Below are 27521 nucleotides of genomic sequence, written 5' to 3' on the forward strand. Positions count from 1 at the left end.
TTGATTTATTTCGTACGTTCTTTCAAAAATTGCAGCAAGAAGAAGAACCGAAAGAAAAAAAAAGATAAGGAATTGAGACTTACATTCAATTAACTAAAATTTATGTCGCTTAAAAGAGTTTTTGTTTGAAACTTCCACATTATGAAAATAAAGGCCTTTTATTTTTTTGTACACATAATAATTAATTATTACCTGAAAGAAATAATTTAGTAATAGCAAAAATTTACTTTTGACTTATTAATTTTCTACTTTTTTATTTTTATGTGTAAAAACTCTGATACCCTTTGATAAAGTATCCAACCAAGTCTTAATTTAAAAATAAGTAACGCGTCAAGTTTGACCCAGTTTCCGTTGTTCGAAGGTTAAAAGTATTAAATCTTCTAAAATTAAATTTTCGAAGTAGCATAGCGTCGCAAATTATTACTCTTCCAAACAAGTTGTGACAAATCTATGAAACTTAATTCAACAATGCAACGTTGAAAAACTGTCGTCTTCGATATCCCTTGATTTATAGATAATCTTGAAATCCATCAGTGTTTAAATTACTCTCATTAAACACTATTTCGTACAAATTGAAGGATATTGGAAGCGAAAGTTTCACGCGTTTGGAGCACTATTTTCTAATTTATTTTATTATAAATTGTGTATTTATATATATAAATTGATCCTGATTTATTATATAAATTGGCGATATATTTATATAATTCAAGTTAAAGCGTGTAAATTAAGTTATTTTAACTAGTGCGACGCGTTTTAATTATAGTCCAACAGATCCGAAAAGTCGACCATATCGCGATGCCGGAATAACCAGTGGACAATGACCTGTTCACGGTCAAGGTGAAAATCACGTCGTCCCTGGTATGCGTCGATCATACGAACAATCCCTCTTCCGCCACACGTGACCGGAATTCAATCGTGCTTTGATCTACGATCACTTAACTGACCTGATTTATCCTTGCGTATCGGCTACGCGCAAAACGATCCGAGTTTCTTTTTTTTTCATTACATTTTCATACGTCGTATAAAAAAAATTCAATTCATGTCGAGTACGAAAATACGCTTGTATTATTGTGTTTATTTACAAAATTAAATCTTTCAATATAAACGACGTGATGAAATTAATTTTCTAGTATAATTTGAAAGGTAAATGTCTAAAATATTGACGCACGCGCCAATTGCGAAAATAACGCGTACACAAAAGACCGCAAGTTTATCGTGCGTTGCCGCACGCAAATGATAAACAAAAAACCGATTGCCGTGCACATAAATCGAAAATGGTAGCTTTCCAGCGGGACCGTTTGACGTTCTCTCATTCGATACACATTGCAAAACGTGTAATGATGTAATTGTTACGAAATAAGGTCGCGGAATGTTCGCACCGCGACTCGCTACGTGCGAAATCTATTTTGCAGCTATATAGGCACAACCGCGTGCAAGCATGCAATTACACGTAATACATAATGGTCGAAGTCTGAGGCGAAACCGCGAAGTCCGTGCGACGCGATTTCTCCTGCGAAGTTTCCTCGTCGATGGAGAATCCCGCTTTGTTCGCCGAGAGACGACGCGGCGGCGCGGCAGCGGCCGAAGACGGCGCGGCGGATGCCGCTGTGGTTCGTTCCTATGAGAAATAAAAGAAAAAAAAAACCCTATAAGCGCCGATTGAAAGGTAGAAACGACACGGCCACGAGGGCGTGCCAGAAAAACGGGGGAGACGTCGCTGCATTCCCGATGCACCTAAGTAGGCGCGCATAATTATGCGCATCTCGTATTTCGAAACGCTTCTCTCTCCTCGCGGTCGTTATGCGCTGCCGTGCGGCTCGCCTTATCCAGACTTTCCCATCGAAGACACCGACGCTTTCCGACGAGGAAAAAGGCGAAGGCGAAGTAATCGGGCGAATCTTTCCGCCGAAGTGTCAAAACTATCGACGATATTGGGAGAATTTCTCCAATAAACCCTTTCATCCTCGTGAATATGAATGACAATTCTTCCTATTTTCTTCTCGATTTTTAACGTTAATTCGTACCTACACTGCTGACAAGGTAATTCACTAAATGCTTAATTTGATATATAAATGGCCTTTTAAATGACAACTCTAATCTTAATTAAGTTTCTTGGAATATGAGAAAGACTACACGTACGGTTGAGTTGAATCATTTCTCGTTTGAACAGGCAATTTAATTGCAAAATCATCGCACAGGAACGAAAGCGGCTCACCTTGTGACTGCAACCTTCCGCTTCGCTTCTCGATCGACGAAGAAACTGTTTAAACATTAATATCTAAAAAATATATAATATATTTTTTTTTAGAAAGAGAAGATTATAATATATTATATAAAGTCTTCTCTTTCTTTCTATCTTTCGCAACGCAATCTAAAGTTTTGGAAAGAGAAAATGTTTGTCGCAAGAGGATGTCCCGACGGACGATAAAAGCTTGTTTTCAAGTATAATTCTGAGATGAAATAAATTAGAAAAATACATTAACGAGAAAAGTATACTTTCATGTATACGCAAGATATAGATCGTCGAAGAAGAGATTTCAATAATAAATTTTCTCTTAAAATATTCTACTCGAACGCGTCACTGATAATGGTATATCGACGATCGCGATTTTAATGTAATGCAGAAAGTGCGCATTACGGGGAACAGTTCAACAAGAGAACGCAACGAAATAAATTATCAGCCGTTTCCTTGTAAAATCTCATCCAAGTCGACAGCGGAATTTATTCTTTCCCCTCTCTCATCGGCATCCTATTAAATAGAAAACTTTATATTGAGATTAACTCTCGTGGCACATCGCGCCGATAATTACCCAGCCCGGAGCTAATATCACGAGTCGCACGTTTCGCGAGGGAGTTAATTAAGAAGATGATATTATGAAGAATCGCGTCTATACGTGGTGTCCCGAAACACGTGGTCGTTTGCATCCTTTGATAATGGATTTCAAAGCAATTTGGTTCTCTTTAAAAGGAAAAAGTTGCTTATTATCTTCCGCGATGTTTCTTCAAATCGCTTTAGAGATCTCAATATGAATGACATTTTAATTAACGCCGGAAGAGATTCTAGGACACCGCGTATACAGGGACGCGGAATAATCCAGCGGGGATTATTTCTTTTCCGACGTTATAAACTTTCTGAAAGAGAATCGCAGGAGAGAAATTCTGTTTGGAAAGGTACGTCGTCGTCCGATCTGTTCTGTGAGGTGAGAAGGAAGGTGGTTCACCTTGCACAAACAGCCTTCCGTTATTTATCGTAATTCGCTTCACGGCCAGCGGCGCTATCGATTCCCTTTGGCGACGATAGAATGCGTCGAGACATAAGTAGCGCTTTCTTCGAATCACCCGTGTCGGATTTGTCATACGCCGGGAATTCGTTCCTTTTCATTTTTCCGCCATTCGCGCGAAGGACACGGCCGTATTTGGCGCGAGGTACGCGACGCCGCTATTCTGACAGCCGCCGCTGCGTTGGAATCTGAATCGAGACTCGTATTACCATTCAGAGAAATCGGAGCATTACAGGCAATTGAGATGCATTTGTAATTTCACGCGGGAGGATTTAGAGAACCCGATATATATAATAATCCTATTATATATTTATGCTTATTAATTAAGCGCTTTATATTAATTATATTATTAGCCTTTGATTATTTCCTACTTTTCGTGGAAGTCTGCAAAGTTAAGCGTTAAAGTTGATGTCAATTTTGTCCACCTTGTTTCGTATATCGCTTCTCATGCGACTCACGTGTCAACCGGATGCTTATTATGCATCGAGTCATTCCGAGACAAAGAAGAATAGCGTCATAAGGATTTTGCTACGTGGAAGGTTAAGTGATGTTTTCGAAAATGTATATTGTCACTGCGGCCATTATCGTGTGTACAAGCAGGATTAGCTCTCCCGGGCTTTGGAACGTGCGTTGTGTGCACTTTTTCGCGGCCAAGAGAAGCTGTTAAGAAAGAGTCGCTAAGGAGGAACGGTTGCGCGATTCGAAGAAAGTTCATACAGCGACCCGAATTTTATGATCCACCTTTCTAAATCGACCTCTAGATCGTATTGCCAGTGTGTCGACAGGGCCGGTTTAAGCCGGTACACCTTACATATCTTCAGCTTAAAAACAGAATGACATATCGGATTTTATCGAGTAAAAAAAACAAGAATAAAAGAGTGCCCAGAATATTAATAGAATATGACAAAGGTTCCTAGTTTTAATTTTGCTGCGAGATATATAAAGGTCTTACGCCGATCCTGTGCGGATTTTTCTGTGGGCGATAAATTTATAAGAGCAATTTTCAGTCGCAGAAAAAAAATATCAAGATATTTGTGTCGTAATCTTCTCTCTCTTTATGTATTACTTCATATCACGGTTGCAACACTTGTATTCTCAGAAATTAAGGATCAATCTGACGTTACATTTCTCTTTTCCTCTTCTTCTTTTCATGTTCATTTTAAGAGAAGTCAAAGTGATTTAAAGCACATAAAAATAGTGAAAATGCTAAATCCTACCAAAATAAGCAATTATTTATTTTTCAAATAAAATTTTTTCTGTTCCGTTAAATATAAATAAAAAATAATTTGTAAATTAAGAAAAATCGATCAACTTCCACATAGTTATACAAAAATATTTTGTACTAGTTTTTAACACACATTTCATTGTTCGTTCTTTATTACTCCGTTTACGCCGGAAAATCGTATTTCATGCTGGAAAACACAATCGTATATCTTCAATGTCGTTTGCGTAAACGTGTCACGACTATGCTTATCTACGAGGAAGCTATTGATCGATCGTCGCGCGTGCGATCAAACGGCTATCATAGATCGCAATCTACTTGACATCCCGGAAATCTGCCACGGACGGTTTCACGTTATTCCTGCAAATTTCTCCGTGATATCCACGTAACTTAACCACCGCTAATTACGTCTCGCTCAGCGACGTGCGACGATATGCGACGCTCGTATTTTGAGTGCACCTATTAAGATTGCGAAATTCGTTTTCTTCGCTATTGTGAAGATACATCCGCGCGGATTAAAGTCGATTTTGTGATACACAATAAGCGGCAACAAGTTGATTCGAGATGTTCGCTCAAGATAATCGTTCAATCAATTATTATTAGAGATTGCAATATTTTCCCAGAATGTCAGCTGCACCTAAGGTATCTTAGAACCGTTTTATAATCACCCAAATGAGTGACCATCTTGTCACGCTTTCGTGAAGAAGAGCGATATGCGTCTCTTCGAGCTGCGACGTTAGAAATCGCCGGTGAAATTTAATTGTTTATACTGAAGATATAAATCACCTGAAGGGAAAATGGAGCAAGTTGCGCTATCATTTTTTTTTTCGGTCAGCTTGTACATTAATCACGTGAACTTGACTAATTGCATTCTGTCAGAAATATTTGTAATATTTATTCAATATTAAATATCCATTCAGTCGAACTTTGCGGCGTATTTTTCTACGTAAAGAAAGAGCTATAAATTCTGTACGAGGCACATAACATTTTTCACTTAAAATATACTGAAATTTGTTCATTCGGTCCCGAGAGAGTTACATTTTTATGCTGACACGAAAGCGTAGATGTTTTCCGCGTTGCCGGATATCTCGCAAATCGGCATTTATAAGGCCGTATCTCTTTAATGCTCAATCTTTAATTTTTATATACCTTGCGCAAGTTATCCTCGTATCGAACGATCGAATGCCGGCTCCGATACGTGGCTTGAGCCGGTCGCACGGTTTTCGTGGAATTCCTGATTTTGTAATTCCCTGATGGCCTGGGACGACCTTGCCTCTTGTCACTTTCACCAGTTCGTCCGCAGGGTCGGACGAGGTTAGGTGGTACATGGTGCCCTGGATGAAGGACCGAAAGTAGAGCGAAAATGAGTGAGAAAGAAAGAGAGAGGGATAGAGAGAGAGAAAGGAGAGAGAAGCAGAACGCGGCCACGTGCAAAAGGTCCATTTGTATCGATGGAATTGTGCACATGCGTGTACGCGCACATGTATGTGCACACGTGTACATACACCACGGTGGTAGGGAACGGGCGACCTTGCCCCTGAGGAGATGCCGTAGTACGATGCGCAAGAGGAGGCAGAGGAGTGCGGTCAGGGTGTCCCTAGAACGTGCTATCGATCCGCGAAGTTCATAGCTCTTCGCCAGGCAGATTTGGATCATTGACGATTTCCTGAATCAGTCTACGATCTCGCGCCATTTCGAGCGATGAAGAAAGAAAAAAACACGCGAATCTTAAAGAATCAAGAGACATAGTAGTGTCCAACTACACGCGCAGCGCGAGACCGCCCCGTCTTTACGCGAGCGACGAGTTGCGAGTAAGATAAATGTACCAATGCCTGGACACGTACCTATGTCTGGACATTTTTATCATTTTAGTTCTTGAATAAGTTATAACACGAATTAAAATCAAAGAATCAAAGATAAAAATATTTTTCTTGTATTATATTTTTATCTTCGATTTTAATTCGCGTTATTTAAAAATTAAAATGATAAAGGTGTCCAGACATAGGTCTTAAGTGTTACATTTACTTTACCCGAAAGATTTTGAAATCTCAATAACGAGTGAACGGATTAAGTTCTAAGTAGGCTCAATCGATAGCTTGGGGTCGATTTATATAAGATATCATGTTACGGGAGAGAGAGTGATAAGAGGATTAGAGGCGTGAGCGAAGAAGCGCTTCAGTTTTCAAGAAAGTCTCGCTTTCCCCTTGTCTACTTTGCATCTAAATTGTCATTAGATTAGATTCTGCAATCGCTTCGTAGCCGAGTGAAATAAACTTCTACGATGAGAAAATAGCTTCCCTCGATAAGCACGAGAAGATTCACGATGCGTCGGTTATTTTCGTCGGCGGACGTTAACGGGACGAGAGAGAAAAAGGAGGAAAATAAATAGGAACGTTGTTTAGACTGTCCCTGAGAGTTCGGGGGGGGGGGGGGGGACACGCGCCGATCTTATCTATCGCTCATTTAGCTGACGTGGATTTTCTGGAACTTCGCGAACTTAATAGCTCGGGAATCGGGTGTCCTCGCGGCTGGGAGCCTCGAAAGACGGGGCGGACGTGGTGATTTACGCGCTGCATGGCAGCTCGAGGGCACATAACACGGTCCCGCCGGGAACTTTCACTGTCAAACGTCGTACGTCATGTAATCCAGGGCCGAAGTCGGTGTTGCAGCCGGGGATCGGCGGGATGAGGAGGGGGATTTCGTATTATCCGCACGGATCTCGGGAGGATTCGTCGCCGCGCCGCGCCGGGATCGACCGGTATATTCTCGTACGTGCATAAGTATGAGAATGACCCCGCTTGTGCGAATAATGCGACGATGTCGCAACGACGGCGACGCGACTGAAAAATCCCGTTACGCGGCTCGCTGTACAGTGCGGTACGTTTACGGTCAGGGATTTAGCGCCAACGCCTGTTTGCGCGACGTTTTATGTTCGGACGCAAATTGCATTTCATTTTCGTGATGCGTTTATGCCCCTCGCACGCTCAGACAGATAGATTAAATTTTCTTTCGCCAATATCCTGTCTGCTATTTATATTTTTGATGATAGATCTTTGGTCATTAGAATTTTGCTTCTACTAGAGAGGACTGCAATCATTATCAAGTAATTGATTGCGATGTCTTTTATGCGTGCGGTGCGTTATTTAATACCGCAGTACTTGACTATTTAGTTCTTCAGGCAAGAATGATGAAGAGACAATCCGTTACAATCACAGTCCACTTTGTTCGTGATTCATCGGCTAATGCGAACGTATATTCGTAGTTGAGAAAATCGCGTGACGCTTCTGTGCTTTATTCAATCCGGGCGATTATGCGTCGCCTTATTCTGGCGAGTCGCTCTCTCGTAAGATCCTCCTGCGGATAATAAGAGGTGTCGTAATATAAACGTATAGGTATCCCGTTACACCTTCGATGTACATTCAGTGACATTAAAAAAAAGAGAGAGAGAGAGAGAGAAGAACTCGTCGACTGGGGAGGACGCAATGGTTACAGAGAGTTGAAAGTTGAAAGCGACAGTGGAAGATGCCGAGAGGTTCTCTCGTGCCATTCTCGAATCCAATTTTGTTTTCATCCGTGAGTCGATAAAAATATCCCTTCACACATCTCGATACTTCACACAGAGATATATGTCTGTAATATCTGGTAACGATCTACGAATATAATGTCGATAAATTCTTCCGTTAATATAAATGTACGCATATACCAATACAAAAAATTAGATACGCTCGCATCTCGAAGTACGAATGGGTTAATTAAGAAAAGTTGAATTAATTATCTTTTCCACCATCTAAAGATATTGCGAAGTTAAATAGAGATATCAATCGTGAGCCCATTAACGAACTGCGGCAGTCGCATAAGTCTCGGGTCGCAAACGGCACGCTCTCATGCCTTTCACTGTGAAAATTCTTCCGATATCGCGTCTCGATCGCCATTAAAACGCATGGAAATATTGGAAATGAAAGAACCCGCGGAGCAAAGCCGATAACAAGGCCAGCGCCGCTCGATCGATCGCGAGAAATTTGCGCTCTCGTGACACTGACGAGCTCGGTCTCGAGGTCGTGTAATGCACTTCGCCGTGGCAGCGATCGCTCGATCGATCTTCCGGTCGCGTCCTTGTTTGTCTGAGAGGAAGCCTTGGGTCCAGCCGGAAGAGCGGTTGAAACGCGAACGGTGAAATGCTTTCCCTATTGCAACGCTGTCATCTCAATAGCCAACTGTCCATTAGTTGTCCGTTTTTCCGGAGACAACTCGCACGCCGCGGAATCTCTTCTCGAAGGAAAGCGGACGGAATGTGCGTGGGTAATACGACGAGGTGTGGCAAGTACGATATGCAGCTTACTCGGAGATTTCGAACTACCGATTCAGCGATGAAGGCCCGCGAAGCGGGATCCGCGGGCATGCTCCGTCTTTCAACGACAAACAATGAACAAAGTAGTACGTTAATTAAGTCAGATGAACATGATAAAGCGCAATTAAACACCGGGAAAAAGTTGAAAGGGAATGGATTAACGAGGTCGCGCGCGGCAGCTAAACTTGTTCGGTATTTTCGAGCAGCTGGTTCTCTACCGCGCTGGTGAAAACGCTTCCAGCCATGCTCGCCTTTGCCACGAAATCTGCATAATCACTTTCCATCGAGATTAGATTTTCCCTTGCCGGGGGCGGATTTTACCGCCGCGGGATTTTCCACCAAGTCGAATTGGTCACATGCCGCGGGGGGGGGGGGGGGGTTCTACCTGACAATTTGTCCCTGTCCTCGGAAATGGCGGCTTCACACAATTATCCCCGTTGTTTGGCTCGAATAATCGGTCCCGCGATTCGACGGGATCGGAGTGCATGGAAAGAGAATTTCGCTCGTCCATGCGGAACGCTCGTGTAACGCCAGTAGCGGGATACGGTTTATTATTACGCTCTCTACCTGTCTTACGTCGACAGCGTTACATTAATTTATCGCGATAACGCACCGGAACACGCCGAGTCGAGCAAGAAGCGATTATCGCCGCTGCGACAATGTCGTAAATTTACGTCGCTGTTTTGCAAATGCATTTATCGCCGATTTCTACACAGGTCCACGCGTGCTGACACACTCGAGGCTATCTGGTTTTTTTTTTGTCAATTATGATGGCGAAATTAAACGCAATTAACAACAGCCTTCGATAGCTCAGTTGGTAGAGCGGTGGACTGTAGTTGTTTAATTGTTTATGCAAAAAGAGACATCCATAGGTCGCTGGTTCAAATCCGGCTCGAAGGAAATTTTTTTATTATTTGCTACAAATTTTGAAAGTCGAGTTTCAAATACTTGTTAAATTTAATCTAATTGGATTATCCATTTAAGAAAAATTATTTAATTTTTGCTGGAAACATATCTTGTTTCTTGATTTCTATTTTTATTTTCTCTTTAATTGTTTTTTATTATCTGCATTTTAATCATATGGGAATTATTTCACATAAATAAAATTGTGTCTTCTAATGGAATATTTTTTCTAAACGTATTATACTCATAGATTACCCACGTTAAACTCAATTTGAAAAATTGTTTGAGATATATCAATTTGTTTATCAATTCTATTTTATTTTATTTTTATTTTTCAAGATATAGATTTGATATTACAGTCTTCTTTATGGAGCTAATATGGGATATTTTATAAACAAATGGCCAAACTTTAGTAGCATATTTTACACATAATAAGTATTAAAAAAGTCATACGAACATACTCAGAAAGAACGTATTTTTAAGTCCCATGCAATTCACATGATTTTTTTCACCTTTACAGTGAGTAAAATATATTCATAAAGTTTGACTACCTATTTCTGAAATGTCCTGTATATACGTATTATCTCTTATACTCTCAATAGAATGTGGATTGTAATTGCTCATATTTAAATATAGCCATCCAATGGTTTCAATCCGACTCGGAGGAATTTTTTCACTATTTTTCTTCCAAGAATTTCCTTTTAAAAGTATTTAATATCCTATGCAACGTTGATGAGAGCGGAACAGATTGTTATTCATCCTTTTACAGGCCACATACATGTATTTTCTATATCTTCAATAGCTTCATAGAACGGTAGACTGTAATTGATTATTTTCCTAAAATATATATCCATATTTCATTAACTTATATTTGACTTGAAGAATATTTTATTTTACATTATATTGTCTATAATTTAAATATATAAGACGTAACGTATTAATATTTGATTTTGATAGCTATAGACAACATCTCTGACAAGATCTGGCTTATTTAAGTTGTCTTCATCATAAGCCTTCGATAGCTCAGTTGGTAGAGCGGTGGACTGTAGAGGTTTAGAGCTCCATTCAGAAGAAATCCATAGGTCGCTGGTTCAAATCCGGCTCGAAGGAAACGTTTTTTTTTTTATATCATGATAATGCAGCTTCTTTAATTCAGTAGCAATTTTGTAACAGTAATAGTATATTATCCTACGCTTTATCTATTTAAAATTATTTAGTTATTTACAATATTTGTTATATAGCAATTTATATGGAGTTTTTAAAAAAATATCATATTATGTTTTATTCGTATATGTCACAATTGACTTAAAACTTAAAACTTCTTTTTATATAATTCTTTTAAATATTAATCTCATACTAATATAAAAATAAAATACGCAATTATGTACTTTACTCTAAGCACACTTCGCAAACTTATCAGGTTTTATTTCGAGAAACTCATATCTCTGTTGACAAAAATATCTGTTGTTTTCGCGAAGTGGATTTTATTTTTAAATCGTCCGTCGCGATATCATCGGCTGGGTGAAATTAAGTATTGCGAGAAAATCTTCGGCCCCGCTTCCGATCTCGTCGGGTAGGAGAATTTCAATTAACGGCGCGGAGATAGGCCGGCACCGATGTTTATCTGCATACGCCTGACTGAAAACAAGCCGCGGCAAACAGATAGACGAATATCTGGTCGCGTCACTCGCCTTCCGTCACCTACTGACCTAGTAGAAATCAATTTCACCGACCCACACCGTTTCTTCGTTCGGCTCGGCTATCGAGGCGCGCCAGCCGGCCGGGCCCGCCGACCGGGAGAGCAGAAGTTATTAAATATTCCATTATCGGGATTCTTGCACTTGCAAGCGGCTTAACGGGCCGGCTCGCTCTTTGTTTTAGCTCGGGTCCCAGTTATACGCTAGTACACCGGAAGCGTGCGAAGCAGCGGTGCGCTGCCTTCCAGTTTCCGAAATTGCATTCCCTATCTTTGTTCCCTTCGCCGGAACGAATTACTATTAATAATGGAACGTACACGACTTTGCATAGAGCGAACTTCCCAATTGCATTGGGCTACGCTTACCGACATGTAGACTTTTTTCAATTTACTCCAAATTCTTTCCCCTGGTATATTTGTAATTCGGAGCTTAATAATCCACAAGACGTGAAAATATTCATAATTTTTAGCAACATTGGAACATGTGACATGATAAATAAAATTTATTTTAATGTGCATTAAAATTAGACTAATAGAGTCATGTAATATCACGCGAAAAAAAAGTTTAGCATTTTGAAGCAATCAAGCATCTTTGCGCAATCACGCGCAGATATGTAATATCGAACTGAAGCAATAATGTCATTTTAAAACTAACAATCAGCGCGATGAACTTGGGACTTAATGACAGTCCTCGCTCGAGCCCATGAAAGTTTAATCGCATCCGCCGAAGATAATCGATCCGGTGCGCGAACACGATTAAATACCCGGTGGCGCATCTGGAAGCCGCGCGCACGTGATTGTTGGCATCTGGACGGCTCCGTTAGGCGTGTTTCGTCTTTAAACAGTAACGGCCTTGCCATGGCTCCGCGAGATACACAGCTTTCTCTACTTTCGCTTATGCGAGATTTTCAGGTTGCGCCGTTTAGCGCCGTTTGCGAGTGTTCCGACACTGAGAAACATTGCATTCCATTAAAGAAGAGGAGAAAATTCGTCCTATCCGGTACTGTGCAAAGGATCAACGCCGCCTTCCCACGTCTCGCTTTAAGCTGTCCTCGTGAATCGGTCCATTAAATTGCATTGTATTTTCAGAGCAATTAGCGAGATGATTAATTTATGCAGAGAAAAAATTTTTGGCTGCAATCGAGATGGACAGTTGGTTCTAGAAAATTAAATGGTAATATCTCTCTAATCGAGATTACCGTAGTGTGCTCCCTTAAAACAATATTGATTATTTAAAATAATTGCTATTTATATGTAACTACATTTTAATAGCTCCGTTATTGCATAAGAATTTTCTGAGGGCGATTATTTCTACCGATTTCTGAGCAGAGAATCCAGCACAGAGAAGCTAAGAGTGTTATGAGACATGCTACCTTTAAGAATACCGTCTTTGTTGTTGCGAAACCTATTAGCATGCTTTCCGCGGATAAATGGAATTTGATCGTGGGTGCACCTCTCATTCGCGTGACGCAAAAAATTATCCAACAAAGCGACGGTGCCGCTAGTAAAAGTGTAAATGTACGCCGATTATGCGAGTAGGCATTTGAATAACAAAGAAGAATAATGCGGCCACGTTTAACGGTTGCTGCGTAGTACTCTTCTTACAATGTATTTTGCAGAAATGTATATAAATATTTGGTACACTCCGATCTCTCCAATCAAAAACTGAGCTAGCGCGATGTATGACCGATTTCGCGCGCAATCTTTCATTTACGATCGCTCGATCGCGATTGAGGAACCTGTTGCTCGCGGAATAAAAGTTCCATCAGCGGCAAAATCCTCCTGACGTTGATTAAGCTCGTCTCGAAACGACGCTTAAACGGCCGACGACAGAGAGGCTGCATCGGAATGCAACCGTCGGCGGCCGGTTGGTATTTCACGAGATTACCATTATTTTTCTCCCATTCTCGCGTTCGTCCTTTCTTTTTCCTCGATTCCGCCGATCCGTAGGTTGGGAATAAACGGTGGGACGGCAGAATGCGAAGCGACGTATTACAAAATGCGCCGCTAACGTTTGCGCGCTTGCGATGTCTTCCATGTCTTCCATATAACGACAGCGTAATGCCGTTAATCTGCCTTAATTAACAAGGCAGACTTTGTAGGCCAAGATAGTGAGCAAGTCACCGTAACTGTGCTTCATCGCGAGCGATGAATCATTATAATGCGCGCGCGACACGCTCCTCTTCACTTTTACGCGATTTAATTCGAGTTTTGTGTGGAAGCTCGCGTACAACGTTATAAATAATTATACATCCCCGGGGATGTATAATTATTTTTGCCGTGCCTCTAATTATTGTCGAAAAAAACTCCAAACTCTCATCTACTTCGCTGTAATTAATCGACCAATTTTTTTAAATTATGGATAATAAAGATACATAAGTATAACGAACATTCGTAGCACATATGTGCTATGTTTGTTAGAATTTGGTAATACATCAAATTAAACGGGAATAAATTAGCAAATCGATGATTTTTCAATAATTGAACCCTTAAATAATTGGCATTATCACTCTCGAAATTCGGAGCGCTTTCTTGGACTCTCGCTTTCAGTTTTCTCGAGGATCGTGGGAGGATCAGGTCGTCCTTAATTCGTCGCGTCATCGATGCCCGCCGCACAGTGAATCGAATTCAGATCAAGGCCGCGACAGTCGAGACACGCGAGCGAGATTTTCAGAGCAATTACGAAACCGGAATGAGCTCCTCGGTCCGTGGCGTATAAAATTGGAATATGCTCTCGCGATGGGGGGTGCACGTACGTGCGCGTGCACACGATCGCACCGGCCATAAGACTTGTGACGATCCTTCGCTGGATGCTGGTTGACCGAGAACAGGATGTGTAGGACGCGTCCTTACGAGTGAGGCATTTTTTATTCACGATTCACAAATGGGATTTCCCTGCGGCGCTCGCACATGTATCGCGTGATTTTAATGAGGCACATTAATTCCTATTAACTCGGAACAGGTACGCTTTAAAATCTCGCGGTTCTATACTAACGATGAATTAACGAGAAAATTAATGAACGGATGAATCTCTGTCCACACCCGTGCTTTCGCGTTCGCTGTCTTAGAAAAAATAAACTCCCTCCTTTCCTCCGCCGGAATGGCGGTCAAGTTTGCGGGACCTAAGCATGCCCCACTTTCCAATCCATTACCCGAATGATCGTAATAAATAACGCGCGGCGACCGAGGGAGGAAAAAGAAATGAAACAGACCTTTTTTTGTGTGTAATTTCTCAGAATCTTTTATTCAAAGGTTCATCGAGAACACTACGTTGGTAATATCACTTAGTTTTACAAATATACATACAATATTTAATTTTCATATATATAATATATATACATATATATTTATAAATTTATATATATATATATATATATTTATATATTTATATAAATCGGCAGGCCCTTAAAAAAATAAGGGCAAACCTCGAATCGGGGAACAATCGATTTGGCGGTCTTCGTGAATTATTTCTGCAGGGCGGAAGGGGAAGTTCGACGGGAAGAAAGCGCGTACTCGCCGATAGATCGATATCGGTCGTGGCTTTCGTCGAGGAAATCGGAGATGCGATAGAGCGAAGGGGGACACGGTTATATTACACGTGGAATATCCCACTCGCGGATCGCCGCCATCGAAGGATCCGCGATTTCTCCTCGTGGGATCGCGGGTGGGGCGCGACATTTTGCTTTTGCTTCTGCCTGGTTTCGATTGGTATGCGCGTGGCTCTCGTCATCGTCATCGTTATCGTCGTCGTCGTCGTCGTCGTCACGATCGGTCAACGTTGCCACCTCGAGGGTTTCGAGGACGTCGCTTTCTATCAAATCTATCACAGATTGCTGGCGCATGATGAACGTTAACTTTAATCACCAGCTGATAACGAGGCACGCGCGCCAAAAAAAATACAGCGATTTTTATTTTATAGCGTAGAGTAACGAATTTCGAGTGTAACGAAGCTGAACGTTAATGCTGAAGGGACATCTGTGAATGCGAAGCGAAGAGAGCTTCATTTTTACTCCATTCATCTTCAGTCCATTAGACTCCGTATTATTCCAACTGAACAGAACTAATCATCACAGATACGTCGTTCTCAATGATAAAAACAGCGAAAAATATTGGCAACTAAGAGCGGTCACCGGAGTCTAACGGACTGACGATGATTTTCTTTCTCCTCGTTTCTTCCGTGTATTTCGTCGCCGTAATAATCGTCGTTGCTCTCGAAAATCTCGAGGATACTTGGCTGACGCGTTGGTCGGCGATTTCCGGCGATTTTCGTTAAGTTGAACCGCGCAAGGACTCGCGACGCACCTTTCGACCGACGTCAGGTTGAGATACGGGGATGAAAGGATCGGCAGGATTGAGGAGAAAGGAAAAGGAGAAATTTGACTTAGACGAGAGAAGGAAATTCGCGCTTGGGCAGTTTAGAAAAAACCGTCACCGGTCGGGTCATTTACCCAAGGATAGTTGTTGGGACAGCGCACGCAAGTTTGAAGATTGATAGTCTCGCCGGGCACCTCCTTCGAGGTCAGTTTGCAGGTGTGGGGCACCCAACACGCCGGAATTCCGTCCACCGTGCACTTCTCTCGCCAGGGCTCGAAGTTCTTCGATTCCGTGACGGTGCGCGGGTTCTGGATCCATTGGATCACCTGAGTCATCGTTACGAAGTATACGTCATTGCGGCTCTGCAGGATCTCGTCGATCCAGTATAGGAAAGCGTCCAGGAACTCGGGATTGTTCTTCAGCCAGGCGGCGTGGAAGTAGAGGCCGAGGGGCGCGCGATTCTGCTCGTAGTGGCGATCGAAATTGTGGTTGAGGAAGTTGTAGAACTGATCGCCGGTCAAGATGTTGCTGCACGAGTCCACCATGGCGCAGCCGGGCAGATACTCGTCGTTCTGTGGATCCTCGCGCCGATCCAGCTCGTTCATCACCATCTCCCACACGGCGTGCGATCTGCGAACATTTATTTGACCGTATTTAGAACAATTGTCGTTGCGTGTCCAAGAACTCTTTATGATTGAGATTGATACTTACCTAGTGGGGCAATGCTGAAGATTTCCGTGACAGCGATGCGGCATCCTGAAGTACATGGTGTACGGCCACAGCGGAGGGTTGTTCAAGGCAGCGGTGATGGTGGAATCGTACAGGAAGGCCTGCTCCTCCATCATGGTAAACTGATTATTACCGCCAACCCGTAGATACGGCGCCCTGACGCCGACCACGCTGTTATCCGTCAGATTCGCGTACTTCTCGGCGATGATCCTCATGCCAGCCATCTCCTTGGCCCAGTCGTCGACGGTCGCGTCCGACCAGAAGCGCTCGTCGTCGTTGTGCCTTACCCCAAAGTTGTCACGTAAGCATTTATGTAGTGACCGTGTTCTGATTTTTAACAATTATGACTATGGTCATGAGCGACATGACATGATGCATTCGTAGGAACAGGAGTACTCGTGAACCTGTCCTCCAATTTACTGAACTCATGAACCTGCTGTCCTGGGAACCTTGCGCACGAACGGGTCTCTCCGTGGTTACTTCGCGACGAGTATCAAATCGGGGGGCGGAATTTTCTAAATGACATGTAAATGAGAGAAATGACAGTGTTATTAGAAGGAGTCAATTCTTACGAGATTGAATGGACGGCGATCTCGTGGCCTTTCCTGTGCATTTCCTGCATCGCGGAATAGTTGGTGTACTTGTGCGACACGAAGAAGGTTGCCTTGATATCACAGCCGTTTGGATTCTTGCGCTTGCCGTTGAAGATCTCTTTGTAGAGGCCGATGTTGTTGTTGTTGATGGCGTCGTCGAAAGTGATCGTGACCATCTGGGGCACATCCTTGGGCGGGAGGTCGCCGGGTATCGTGGTACCGTCCTCCGAGCAGAAGCAATCGGGCAGGGTACACACGGCGGGGTCGCATGGTGGAGCTCTATTGGGATCATTGTCCATGTCTGGAATGTCGAGAAGATCGCAATCGTTTTAATTAGTTATAATAAATTAATGTTGTCTTCTGAGTTATAATGTTTCTTTTTTTTAGATAACTTTGCAATCGGAGTTTCGCTCGCTGAAAAGCGCCGCTAATTTTGTCCGACTGTTAACTTACCGCAGATATTCTCATCGGAGCCATCAGTGCAGTCTTTCTCTCCGTTACAGAAGAGACCCCTCTCGATACAGGATCCGTCACCGCACGCGAGATAGCCGTCTTGGCAGAGCGGTTCTTCGGTGTAAAGCAAGGGCTTGGCCTTCCTCTCTTTGTTCTTTAGCTTACAATTGTTGACGGAGTCCTTCCAGTCGCAGGTCTGCTTATCGATGTCGAAATACAAACCGGCTGGGCATCTTATCGCCTGCAGACCGGAACTCGTGCATTGGATAACGTCGCGGCAGTTATCACCTTCACCCGCGACCAATCTGAACCACTCGCCTGCATCCTTGTCCTTGCAAATCTCGTTCTCGAAACTCTCTTCCTTTTTCTCCTCCTGCCGCTTAACTCGGCTCGTACTCTCTGAAAGAAAACGATGTGGTTTGCGATGTGATAGGCACTTTATCTTGTCTAGTATTAATTATATGTATACAATTCAGTAACATTTTGGATACAAAAAACATTCGTTAATACAATAGCATGAATTTGTACTTAAAAAAAAAAAAGGCAGATTATAGTAAGTATTTTTAGTACTTATAGTCACCTATTACAATTATTATAGTGAAAGAACTACGTATAAATAATTAATAATACTTAAAATTATTTTATTATATATAAGTTATTATATCTATCAGCTCATTAAAGAATCTAATTCTTCCGTGCATTTTATACAAAAAGCATACATGAAGAAAGACAAGATTTGTCTAGCGATCTTGCAAACTTGAGAATATTATTATTTATTCAAATAATATTTGAATCACATCAACTCTTTAGAGACATTATTCAGAATTTGTTCAATATTTGAGAAAATAGTCTGGCAGTTAGTATTTCGGTCCCGTTGGTCCCCCGGGCTCGCGAGACCACTTCGTAGCGGAGCGATAAACAGGGAAAGTTGTGCCCCCACCCGCACCATTTTCAGAGGCTCGGGGCACGGCAGTGACGTCACCCATCCGGGACCGACCGGATCGAGAAGCTTTCACGCTCTAATCTCTTATGCAACCTGTCGTCCCGATGATCGGTTCGGTTATATTAAATTATTCCTCCTGCCGCCACGAGCATTGCTTGTCTGCGATGTGAAAAAGAAGGAAAACCAGCTATGGTGCCTCAGGGTGGAAAATACAAGAATAGACTAAGGAAATGTCAAGCGCCAGATTGCAGTGGCACTTTCGCCATCTTGAATGGCTCTGCGTGAGCTCACGTGTCCACCTGTGCGATACCCGAGATACTTCTCATTTCATCATGCCTCGTACATTAATCTTTGCAATTGATTAGCATTTTTTTAGATATTTATTCTTGATCTTTCCTTAAAAGATACATGCGCACGTATCTTTCATAATTTAATTAATGTACGACTTTTTAATTATTCGAGATTCTTATCGGCGCTTTGGAGAACGTACGTTCAACACCGCCTACGGTACCGCGAATCATTTCCGGCGAATCGCAATTCTTAGTAAATCTTGTAAAATTTTTAAAGAAGACGAAGGCTAAATGTAATACGAAAAATAATTAACTTAATAATTTAACTGGCGGAAGAATTTGGCTCAGATCGCGCGGTTCTCAAATCTTCCTAAAAATCGTCTTCTACATACATTGTGTTCAGTAACGCACGGAGAACTCTCATATGCTGACTCGCGAGAATACGATAGCCCCATAGACCGGTCGATGTAGAACGATATCGGCGGCAGCGAGAGAGCTGGGCAGAGAAATCTGTTACTCACCGGCAAGGACGAAAGCTGCTACCAGGAGCAGCACCAGCGAGGACCTCATACTCGTCCTGACCCTCGGCGGGGAATGAAACTTCCTCTTCTCGACCACGTCGTCGTCGTCGTCGTCGTCGTCGTCGTCTTGCCACGAGCTGCTTCCAGGGTACCACCCAACTCTTTACCCCTCAATCACTCCCGTTCAACTGACGTCCGAAACGCTACCGTTCAGGAAGGGATGAAAGGGTAACCGATCGGGGTGGGGTGGCGACGTAGCGACGTACCCGTTTACCACTTCCGGGGCGGGGTAGGGCGCGGGAGGGGGTTAAATGCTGAAGGACTCCGATTCTTACGAAGGAGACCCAGGCTAGACCTCGGCCGCGAGACGCTCTCAACGGCGATTCTCTTCGGATAACAGCACACGGATCGAGCGAGGACGAGTAATGCCTTCAAGGACGCGGACCTTGAAGGTGTAGGTACCGCTCACGGACTGGCTGAGGCCCGCCACTGGCCGGGCCTTATATTGCCACCACCACGACGCTGCGCGATCGGGTCCCCTCTTTCTCATCTTTGAGCATTGCCGCCCGCGTAGATCGTACCTCTGTTGATCCAGGAACGTATACGTATCGAAACCACCGAGACACCTCGTTTTCCGAGACACCCCGTGAACGAGATATATCACCGCGACGGATGCAGACCCGACTGGACGTGGATCTGGAAGCAGCGAGAGCTACATCCTTCCAGGTGCCGAACAATTGCTGACTCGACGACTGCAATCTTTGACATTCAACGTCAATCTGTTTTTCACCTTGAGAGAAACATCATGATCGATATAATATTTAAATAACGTGACAATTTTTGAAATAATTAAATATGTCACGAGAATGCCAACTTTTAGCAGTGACGGTATAAGTTTTTGCTATCGTGTTGGATGCAGATTCAATCCTACGAAGCTATGAATCTAAATATCTCCTTGAAGATATTTTGATCTATGACTTTCATTAATAAATTACATGTTTGCTCGTAGGAAGGGAAGAGTAATTGGTCAATAATTTCCCGGCGATATGAAAGTACAAGGTACAACGATTTATCTAGTGTCGGTGGTAGGTTCCAAGCGTACGACCTCGACCTAGGAACATAAAGAGAAGTATCTGCGTCAGCTTATCTCTCGGCTCTAAGTGCTTTATGCGTTCTCACATAAAATTCTTGTGCAATGCGGTAAATATTTCGCTACTCTCGCCGATTTTATCTCCATCGCTGTTAATTATAAGTATATAAATCAAGTTCAGCGACGCGAAAATTTATGGCGAGTGATATAAGAATGATAAACCGATCGTTATATATGTCTAATTTATATTTCTTTATAACATTAGGGAATGTATCTGCTTATATCTTTCCGTAAGGGGTAGGCTGTTGGATTACTTAAAAGAAGGCATGTTAATGATTAATAAATATTTTATTATTCATAGCACTTCCTTAGATCAATTACACAAACGAAGCGACAACTTCTTACAGCCACACGGCTATTGGTGAATCTAGCACATTTTAAAACACGGTAAAATTAATAAAATTGGCAAATCGAAAGTAAGTCGAAAATAAACATTGCAACGTTGAGAACTAGAACTCTGGTTTGGTATTTTTGAACGAGACGAGAATATTTTCGCGATTTTTTTCACCTAAACAAGGACATACAATCATCGCTGGCATTTTAGAAAAGTTTACAAGTTAACAAAACGAGAAAGTGATGAGAAGTAGCGAGAGATGATGTAAGTTTGTCAAGGCCGAAAGAATAACGAATAAAATTGCCTTCAATCGCTCAGTATTTCGGCGAGTATAAAAATCAAAGTACATCTTCGAGGACGAAGCATTTCGAAGATGCGATTGGAATGTCGGGATTGCGGAGGTAGCGTCGCCGTTGAGACGCCATCGGAGAAATGACGACGATATTTGCCTCTCGCACATCGTGGATTCAATTAACGCTCCTTAAACGCCTCTCGGTTTATCGACTTTAAAACCGCAGCCAGTCATTTCCCCGATGGAGAAGCGTATCCTCAGATACGCCCGTTAAAAATTCTCTCTATTGTCGTAGCGAAATGAAATGTTGCAACGATTCCAGCGATTCGAATTATCCCACGAATTCCGTAACCATCAGGCTTGCAACGTCGAGCTTTCGCACATTTTATCCGCGCTTCCGGCAATGTCGTAGAACACGGCCAGCGAACACGCGAATCTGACTACGTGCATCGGGTACGAACGCCGAGTAGAAAATAGGGCGTTCCCGAGTTAAGCGTAATTGCTGGAAAGTCGCGCGAACGATACCATTTAACGTTATCACTAACGTCCGAGCGTTTTTACGTAATGTTTGTTTATATCGATCGACAGATCGCGAAAATTCGCCTGCATCGCGCGCGGCAGCTTTCTACGATGACCTAAGATTTTTACATAACGCCGAGAAATGAAGCGAATAAACATTCGTTCGTCGCTCCTTACGCTGCCATGCCGTTGCGATTTTCTTGCAATATTATTTTACACGAATGAAATACCACATCGCGTCGCGTTGCACCGCACCCGATCTATCATCATCATTGCCGTCATCGTCGTCGCCGTCGTGGATCTGCGGTCGAAAGTGAAACGATCGTCAATGTAGTCTCATTTAATGGACCGGGTGTTGGTTGCTTCGCGCGGCAGTTAATGATAGACCGATAGATCGAAATATCACAATATCGCACAATCATCTCTCGAAAGCGGCCGCGGCGGCGCCGTTTCTCGACGCAATTCCGCGCGCGCGGTGCCATAATCACCCGCGGGCGTCGTCGTCCGGGCAGATCTTCTTTTTCAAATGTCAAAGCAGGAGAAAGAGAGAAAAGGAGAGGGAGGGAGGGGGAGGAGGAGGGCAAGGGCTCGTTTGGCATTTTGGACGGGCCCGCGCGAACGCGCTTATTGCACCATCGTCTGTGACTCTCGGGATAAATGCCAAGCGGTGCTCGCGAATCTCTCCGCAGATTCCGGCGCGGACCTCGCTTTTCGTTACGAGCCGATGACTCGGCGAGGAAAGCATTGTGAACCCGTACGCCGAGAATGCGCCCTTTGTCGATTGCGAATTCCACGGCGGCAATGCGCGATTGTACACGCGACGAACGTGATTCGCGAGCACGTGTCACGGCGTCAACGGCGTTTAACAACTCTTTTATTTTATTAGCACAACTTTATCATTTCAATTATTTTTAGGCTTATCTTGAACGACCTTTGCTCGGATTAAAAATTCTGGTCATGGCTTTTATAGCACGTTCGCGCGTTAAAAAAATGAAGCGTCTCTCGACTTTATGGCGTATTTCGTATTTTTCAGTAGCATAATCGAATATTGCGCGCCTCTCCACATGGTGCAATCGTCTGTACACAATGTTCACCGAACAGTGAACTCGAAACCGCTAGAAAGTATGTCTCGATCTAATGCACGGCTATACCGCAATAAATACAAAACTTGCGTCTTAAGATCAGTGGCTGTTTGATAACGACATTTACTTCGCCTCGATCTCCGCGCTTCGGTCTCTCGTCGTGCCGATCTTACAATGGCGCGTATCTTTCCGATTCGATCGCAGGCAGGTGCATCGACATCGTCGCCATCGGGATCCGTCGCGGATCCACACGCGCCAGGAATTTGCCCTTTGCCAGATATAAAACCAGCGACCGTGCAAAATGCCACTTAGCTTGCCTAAGTAGCGGCGCGAAAGTATCGGAACGCGCTATCATTATCGTTCAATTACGCGTCTTAACGGCATTCTTATCTTCGGACATTTCCCTCAAATTCATTGCGCGTCGCGTTCGACCGGCGCGATCAGTCACGTGGATCGTTAAATCGTCGCGAGACGAGAAAAATCCCTCGTGGAGACGGGAAGATCCTCCTCTCGCGATCGACTTCCTCGATCAGGATCCGCGGGATCCGGGGTCCCGGTCACGCTCGCTCGCTCGATCGCTGCGAGAGCAGGAAGTGCACGCGGATGGATTCACCCATCCTCGTCGAGCGAGTGGCAGGTTACGTTTTCTCGAGCCGGTGGTCGAGTGTCGCGATGATTCACGTAATTGCGATCGCCGAACGGAGCGTGATCGCGCCGCGTCCCTTCCACGCTGCCATGCTGGACTGCGCTTAGAAAGCGACTCGGAGACCTCGAAGGATCTCGAGTTATCGATAAGGTCATCCACCGACTGGATCCATCGTCGGCGAATACAGCCATCACGTCGCGTCGGCACGCCCTCGAGAAAAATCTGCGAGATCGACGGCAATCAGCCACGAAATCGTGGAACAGGGCTGTCAAATTAATTTGCCGCCAAGTGAATTGCGATGATCTATGCTATTGACTGAATCGGCAAACTTAAAAAAAAAAGAAAGAAAAGAATAGAACGAAATGTCAATGGTAACAGCACCGAATGTAAAAAACGAGGAAATTATTGGGATACGTAGCGCGGCAGCGAACGTATATAATTTAATCCTCGGCAAATAGAGTGATTTGGAATATAATTTCACGTTCGGGGTACAAAATAGTTTTCGATCCTGCTGATCTAATCCCCCCGGACTTAACAACGCGCGCGGGGATCTTCAACGGAACTCCTCGAGGGGCGGAATTTCAATACGTTATACGAATTTTAAATTCGATGGGTGACGTAAATTCTCCGATCGCGAGAGACGTTTACGAAACGTCGCGTACCATGAGAATCTTGGGGCGGGATAGAGACGGCTGGTCCCTCGGTTCCTCGGGGATTTATCGTGTCCCCTGTCATCGTGAAAAAGGCGAGTCTTTCGGGACAGATCGATGCGGCCCTGACGTGACATATGCCACGGCGGTGAAAGGAAAGAAGAGACGAGGCAATGGTACGCGCGGCGTGTCGGCGGCAAAAGGAGCAGCCAGGGCGCCTTCGACGAAGCCTTCGAGGCGGTGAGCTTTCTCTGCCCGCGGCCAAAGCGTCACCGATCACCGCTACCAATATTTTATGTACACCGTGTAGGCTCGCTCGTTCCTACACCGCGGGCTCCATCTCTCGTTGATCCAGTATATTGTGTGCCGATCCTCGATCCTCGATCGCGACATCCTCGACCGACGATCGAGCGAGGATCGATCTGGTCGGTCACCGTCCCGCGAATTTATCTTATCTCAAAGCGTTCGATTCAAGAGGCAGCTTAATGGTCGTAGTAATAAATGACTTTTATGAGATGGATCGTATTTATAGAAGATCGGCGAAGATATTAATCGAATGATTGTGAGTGATCATACATCGGTGTGACCGCGTTGTCGAACAGCTGCTGCCATCGCGAATCGATCATCGAGGTCTCTCTTCTCCGAGCATCATCGATAATGATTTTATATCAAATTGGAAATAAATTATTTGCGCGATGGTTAATACGTTGAATACCGTTGAATGCCGATCACCAATGATCGGCAATGTAACTTTCAGTGACATCGCGCCGGTCATCGGTGATCTCAAACTCAAAAAATGCATAAAACTAGTAAAAAATAACATTTGTAATCGTGTAAATAATATTGAAATTATATTTTAATATTTATAATATTTATAATATTAAAATATTTAAAATATAAATATGGTTAATATTGAAATAATAACGTATTACGTATAATAATATTGCGCAATTCGCTTATATTGTATAATATTTTATCGAGACGGAGCTCTAAAGTGAAAATTTCACTCTGCAGGCGTAGGCGGAGAAACGAGCAAAATAAGTCTGGCATTCAATGTATTAATTCGCATAAATTTTCGCTATACTTTTGCTCGACTTTTATCAAGACTCGCGCGGAGTCGCTCGTTTCTACATACGCACACGGTACATGTGTTATGGTACACAGGCACGCGACGCACTGTCGAAGTTTAGAGACTGAATTAATCAAAGCAAACATGAAAATGCCAGATCACGATATGTGCGTGACGTGCCACAACGAGACTTCATTAAATTTTCCAATTCCTCACAGAACGCGCGCGAACGGCAGCGAGCCGCAATTTTCGTAATAATGTCGTGAAATAAACGTAACGCGGTTTTGGTAATGTCGTCCTCGCGGCCGTTTACATCGATCGGCGGTCAGCACTTGCATAAAACATGAAAATTCGAGCAACGTTTATACGCAATCTATACATAAACAGGTACGCGGTTAATAGAAATGTATTAGTTAGTATTTTGCCGAAACAGGAAATCGCGGGAGATTACATTACGGTATACATTTCGTTTTATCAATCTCCTCTCCCTTTTTAATTTACACGCGCCGGTTTAATTTGATATTTCCAGAGGGAAATCGTCCCTCGAAACGGACGTCTTCAAAAGGCGAGGTTATTTATATTTCCCGCAATATTGAGACGCTTAAAATAGAAAGTCCTTTAGGAGTATTACGTGCTGCTGAATATTCAGAAGTCTGCGCTCTATGTTTCGCGGGATAGGAGGGATTTGTCATGCACACACCTTGCAGAATGCGCGGCAGTTAGCTCGTGCAGTTGACCGAATGGCCTCACTAAATCGTGCCGGCTAAGCGCAAAACTCCGTACTTGATCCTGTTCTCGCTTTAAACCGCATAAACGCCGCAATTTCTCTTCTTGTTATTCATCGCGTGGATTTCAACGATCCCCGCGCTAGAGTTAAACATTCAAACTGAATCCTAAAATAATCTCTAATAGAAAAGAATGCGATTTTTTCCTGAAAGAGGACATTTTTAGATATAAATAATAATATATTTTTAAAAGATAATATAATCGATGTGAGTGAAATTATTAACAAGATTCGCGAGATGCGACTTACGTCGCCTTCGAGATAAAATAAAAAAATCGTATGCAATCAACTGAAAGCGTCATATTTATCTGCCGATGATCGATAGAACATCTCGGTAAGCGATGCAAAATTTCGCAAGCGCTATACCCTCGAGATATTTATCCCTCCTGACCGCAAGACCTTGTCGATCTTCGGACCGTCTTGAGACTAAATGGACTATGCGCGTCTCCGGTACTCAATTTACCGGATATGAATCGGTCTCGGAGGACTTATGGCACATCAATCGACGTAATATGATGCGCGTTACGCCACTCGTCCGCATATCGAGGCAATTTAGATGATGTACAACCCCCCCCCCCCGCCAAAAAAATCGATCACTTTTGCGTTTATGTGCGAAAACCGTATACCGCCGAGTGATGCGACAGCGACGGTTCCCTTCCGTTTAAGGACGTTCTCCGGTCCTTATACTAGAGAAAATCGATTTTCTTAGGATTTTCTTGAAACTGTGAATATACGTTAATTTAGGTGTGCTTTATGCGTGGTATAAATTTCAGTACCTCTTCCGGTATAAAAAATAAAGATACTGAGCCTCAAAGTTTCAACTTTTACTAATGAAAAGGTTTTCCAGGCCAAACGGTAAGAGATACGAGGTTGGCCAAGAGGACCAAAGTTGCTCCTCTCGTCGAGTTCTATAAGGAAAAAATGCCAAAACTAAAAAAAAATTAAAATTAAATTTTTTTTTTAATTTTGAGGCTCAGTATCTTTATTTTTTATACCGGAAGAGGTACTGAAATTTATACCACGCATAAAGCACACCTAAATTAACGTATATTCACAGTTTCAAGAAAATCCTAAGAAAATCGATTTTCTCTAGTATAAGGACCGGAGAACGTCCTTAACGGCGTCAAATTCGGGTCAATTAATTATCGTTGTAAGTCACGCGTGACGCGCGGCACACGTGCCTCGCAAAATTGCGTTGCAGTCGCATTGCGTGGCGCATCAGGATCCGCAGGCCCTGTTTTGCCTGCACACACGGACCGGTCGGGAGAGCTGTCGGGAAATAGGTGTAGGTATATCGATTTCAGCGGGGGTCGAAGGGGAGTCGGAAGAGATTGTCCTGCACACCGAGGCTCGCTAGTCGCCGGCGGCGTTCCGAAGCGGGAACTTCCCAGGGCCGTAACATAACGGCCAGTGCTCACCCCCTGCCGGTTGGCCGGTGGTGGTGACCTTGACCTACGGGGTTCCTGCCGCGCCGGCGTCGCGTCCTCCACGTCCCCTTCCTCACGTGGCCGCGCGTCCCGTCCTCGTCTTACCTTGGTCGTTCCCTCGTCCCCCCCCCCTTGATTCGATTTATTTTGCTCCACCTGTGACCAACGGTGCATCCGATCCGATATCTCCTGCATCGCGATAGTCTAGCGACCTCGGGGATGCATCCGGTTATCGAAGTCGATGGAAATCAAAGGCACCGCGCGCCGACGAAACT

At 43.5% G+C, this 27521-nt stretch overlaps 1 protein-coding gene and 2 non-coding genes across 3 annotated transcripts; 2 read left to right on the forward strand and 1 right to left on the reverse strand.

Annotated features, from left to right (window-relative positions):
• The first annotated feature begins 9650 nt into the window (after positions 1-9650).
• On the forward strand, positions 9651-9751 carry Trnay-gua (transfer RNA tyrosine (anticodon GUA)). Its single transcript has 2 exons — positions 9651-9687; positions 9716-9751. It is a non-coding gene; the product is annotated as a tRNA-Tyr (tRNA).
• Positions 9752-10766: 1015 nt separating this feature from the next.
• Positions 10767-10864, forward strand: Trnay-gua (transfer RNA tyrosine (anticodon GUA)). The gene is made up of 2 exons: positions 10767-10803; positions 10829-10864. It is a non-coding gene; the product is annotated as a tRNA-Tyr (tRNA).
• A 3799-nt stretch (positions 10865-14663) lies between these two features.
• Positions 14664-19761, reverse strand: Serp (chitin deacetylase-like protein serp). Its single transcript, XM_071720086.1, has 5 exons — positions 19294-19761; positions 17540-17938; positions 17066-17387; positions 16476-16775; positions 14664-16394 (listed from the first exon to the last, which is right to left on the reverse strand). Exons 1-5 carry the CDS (start codon positions 19340-19342, stop codon positions 15866-15868), a joined length of 1599 nt encoding a protein of 532 aa, XP_071576187.1. The 5' UTR covers positions 19343-19761; the 3' UTR covers positions 14664-15865.
• Positions 19762-27521: the final 7760 nt, after the last annotated feature.

Source organism: Temnothorax nylanderi, unplaced genomic scaffold, assembly GCF_030848795.1.
Source record: "Temnothorax nylanderi isolate EJ_2023f unplaced genomic scaffold, tnyl_v1.0 TNYL_tig0325_pilon, whole genome shotgun sequence".
Classification (NCBI taxonomy): Eukaryota; Metazoa; Arthropoda; class Insecta; order Hymenoptera; family Formicidae; genus Temnothorax; species Temnothorax nylanderi.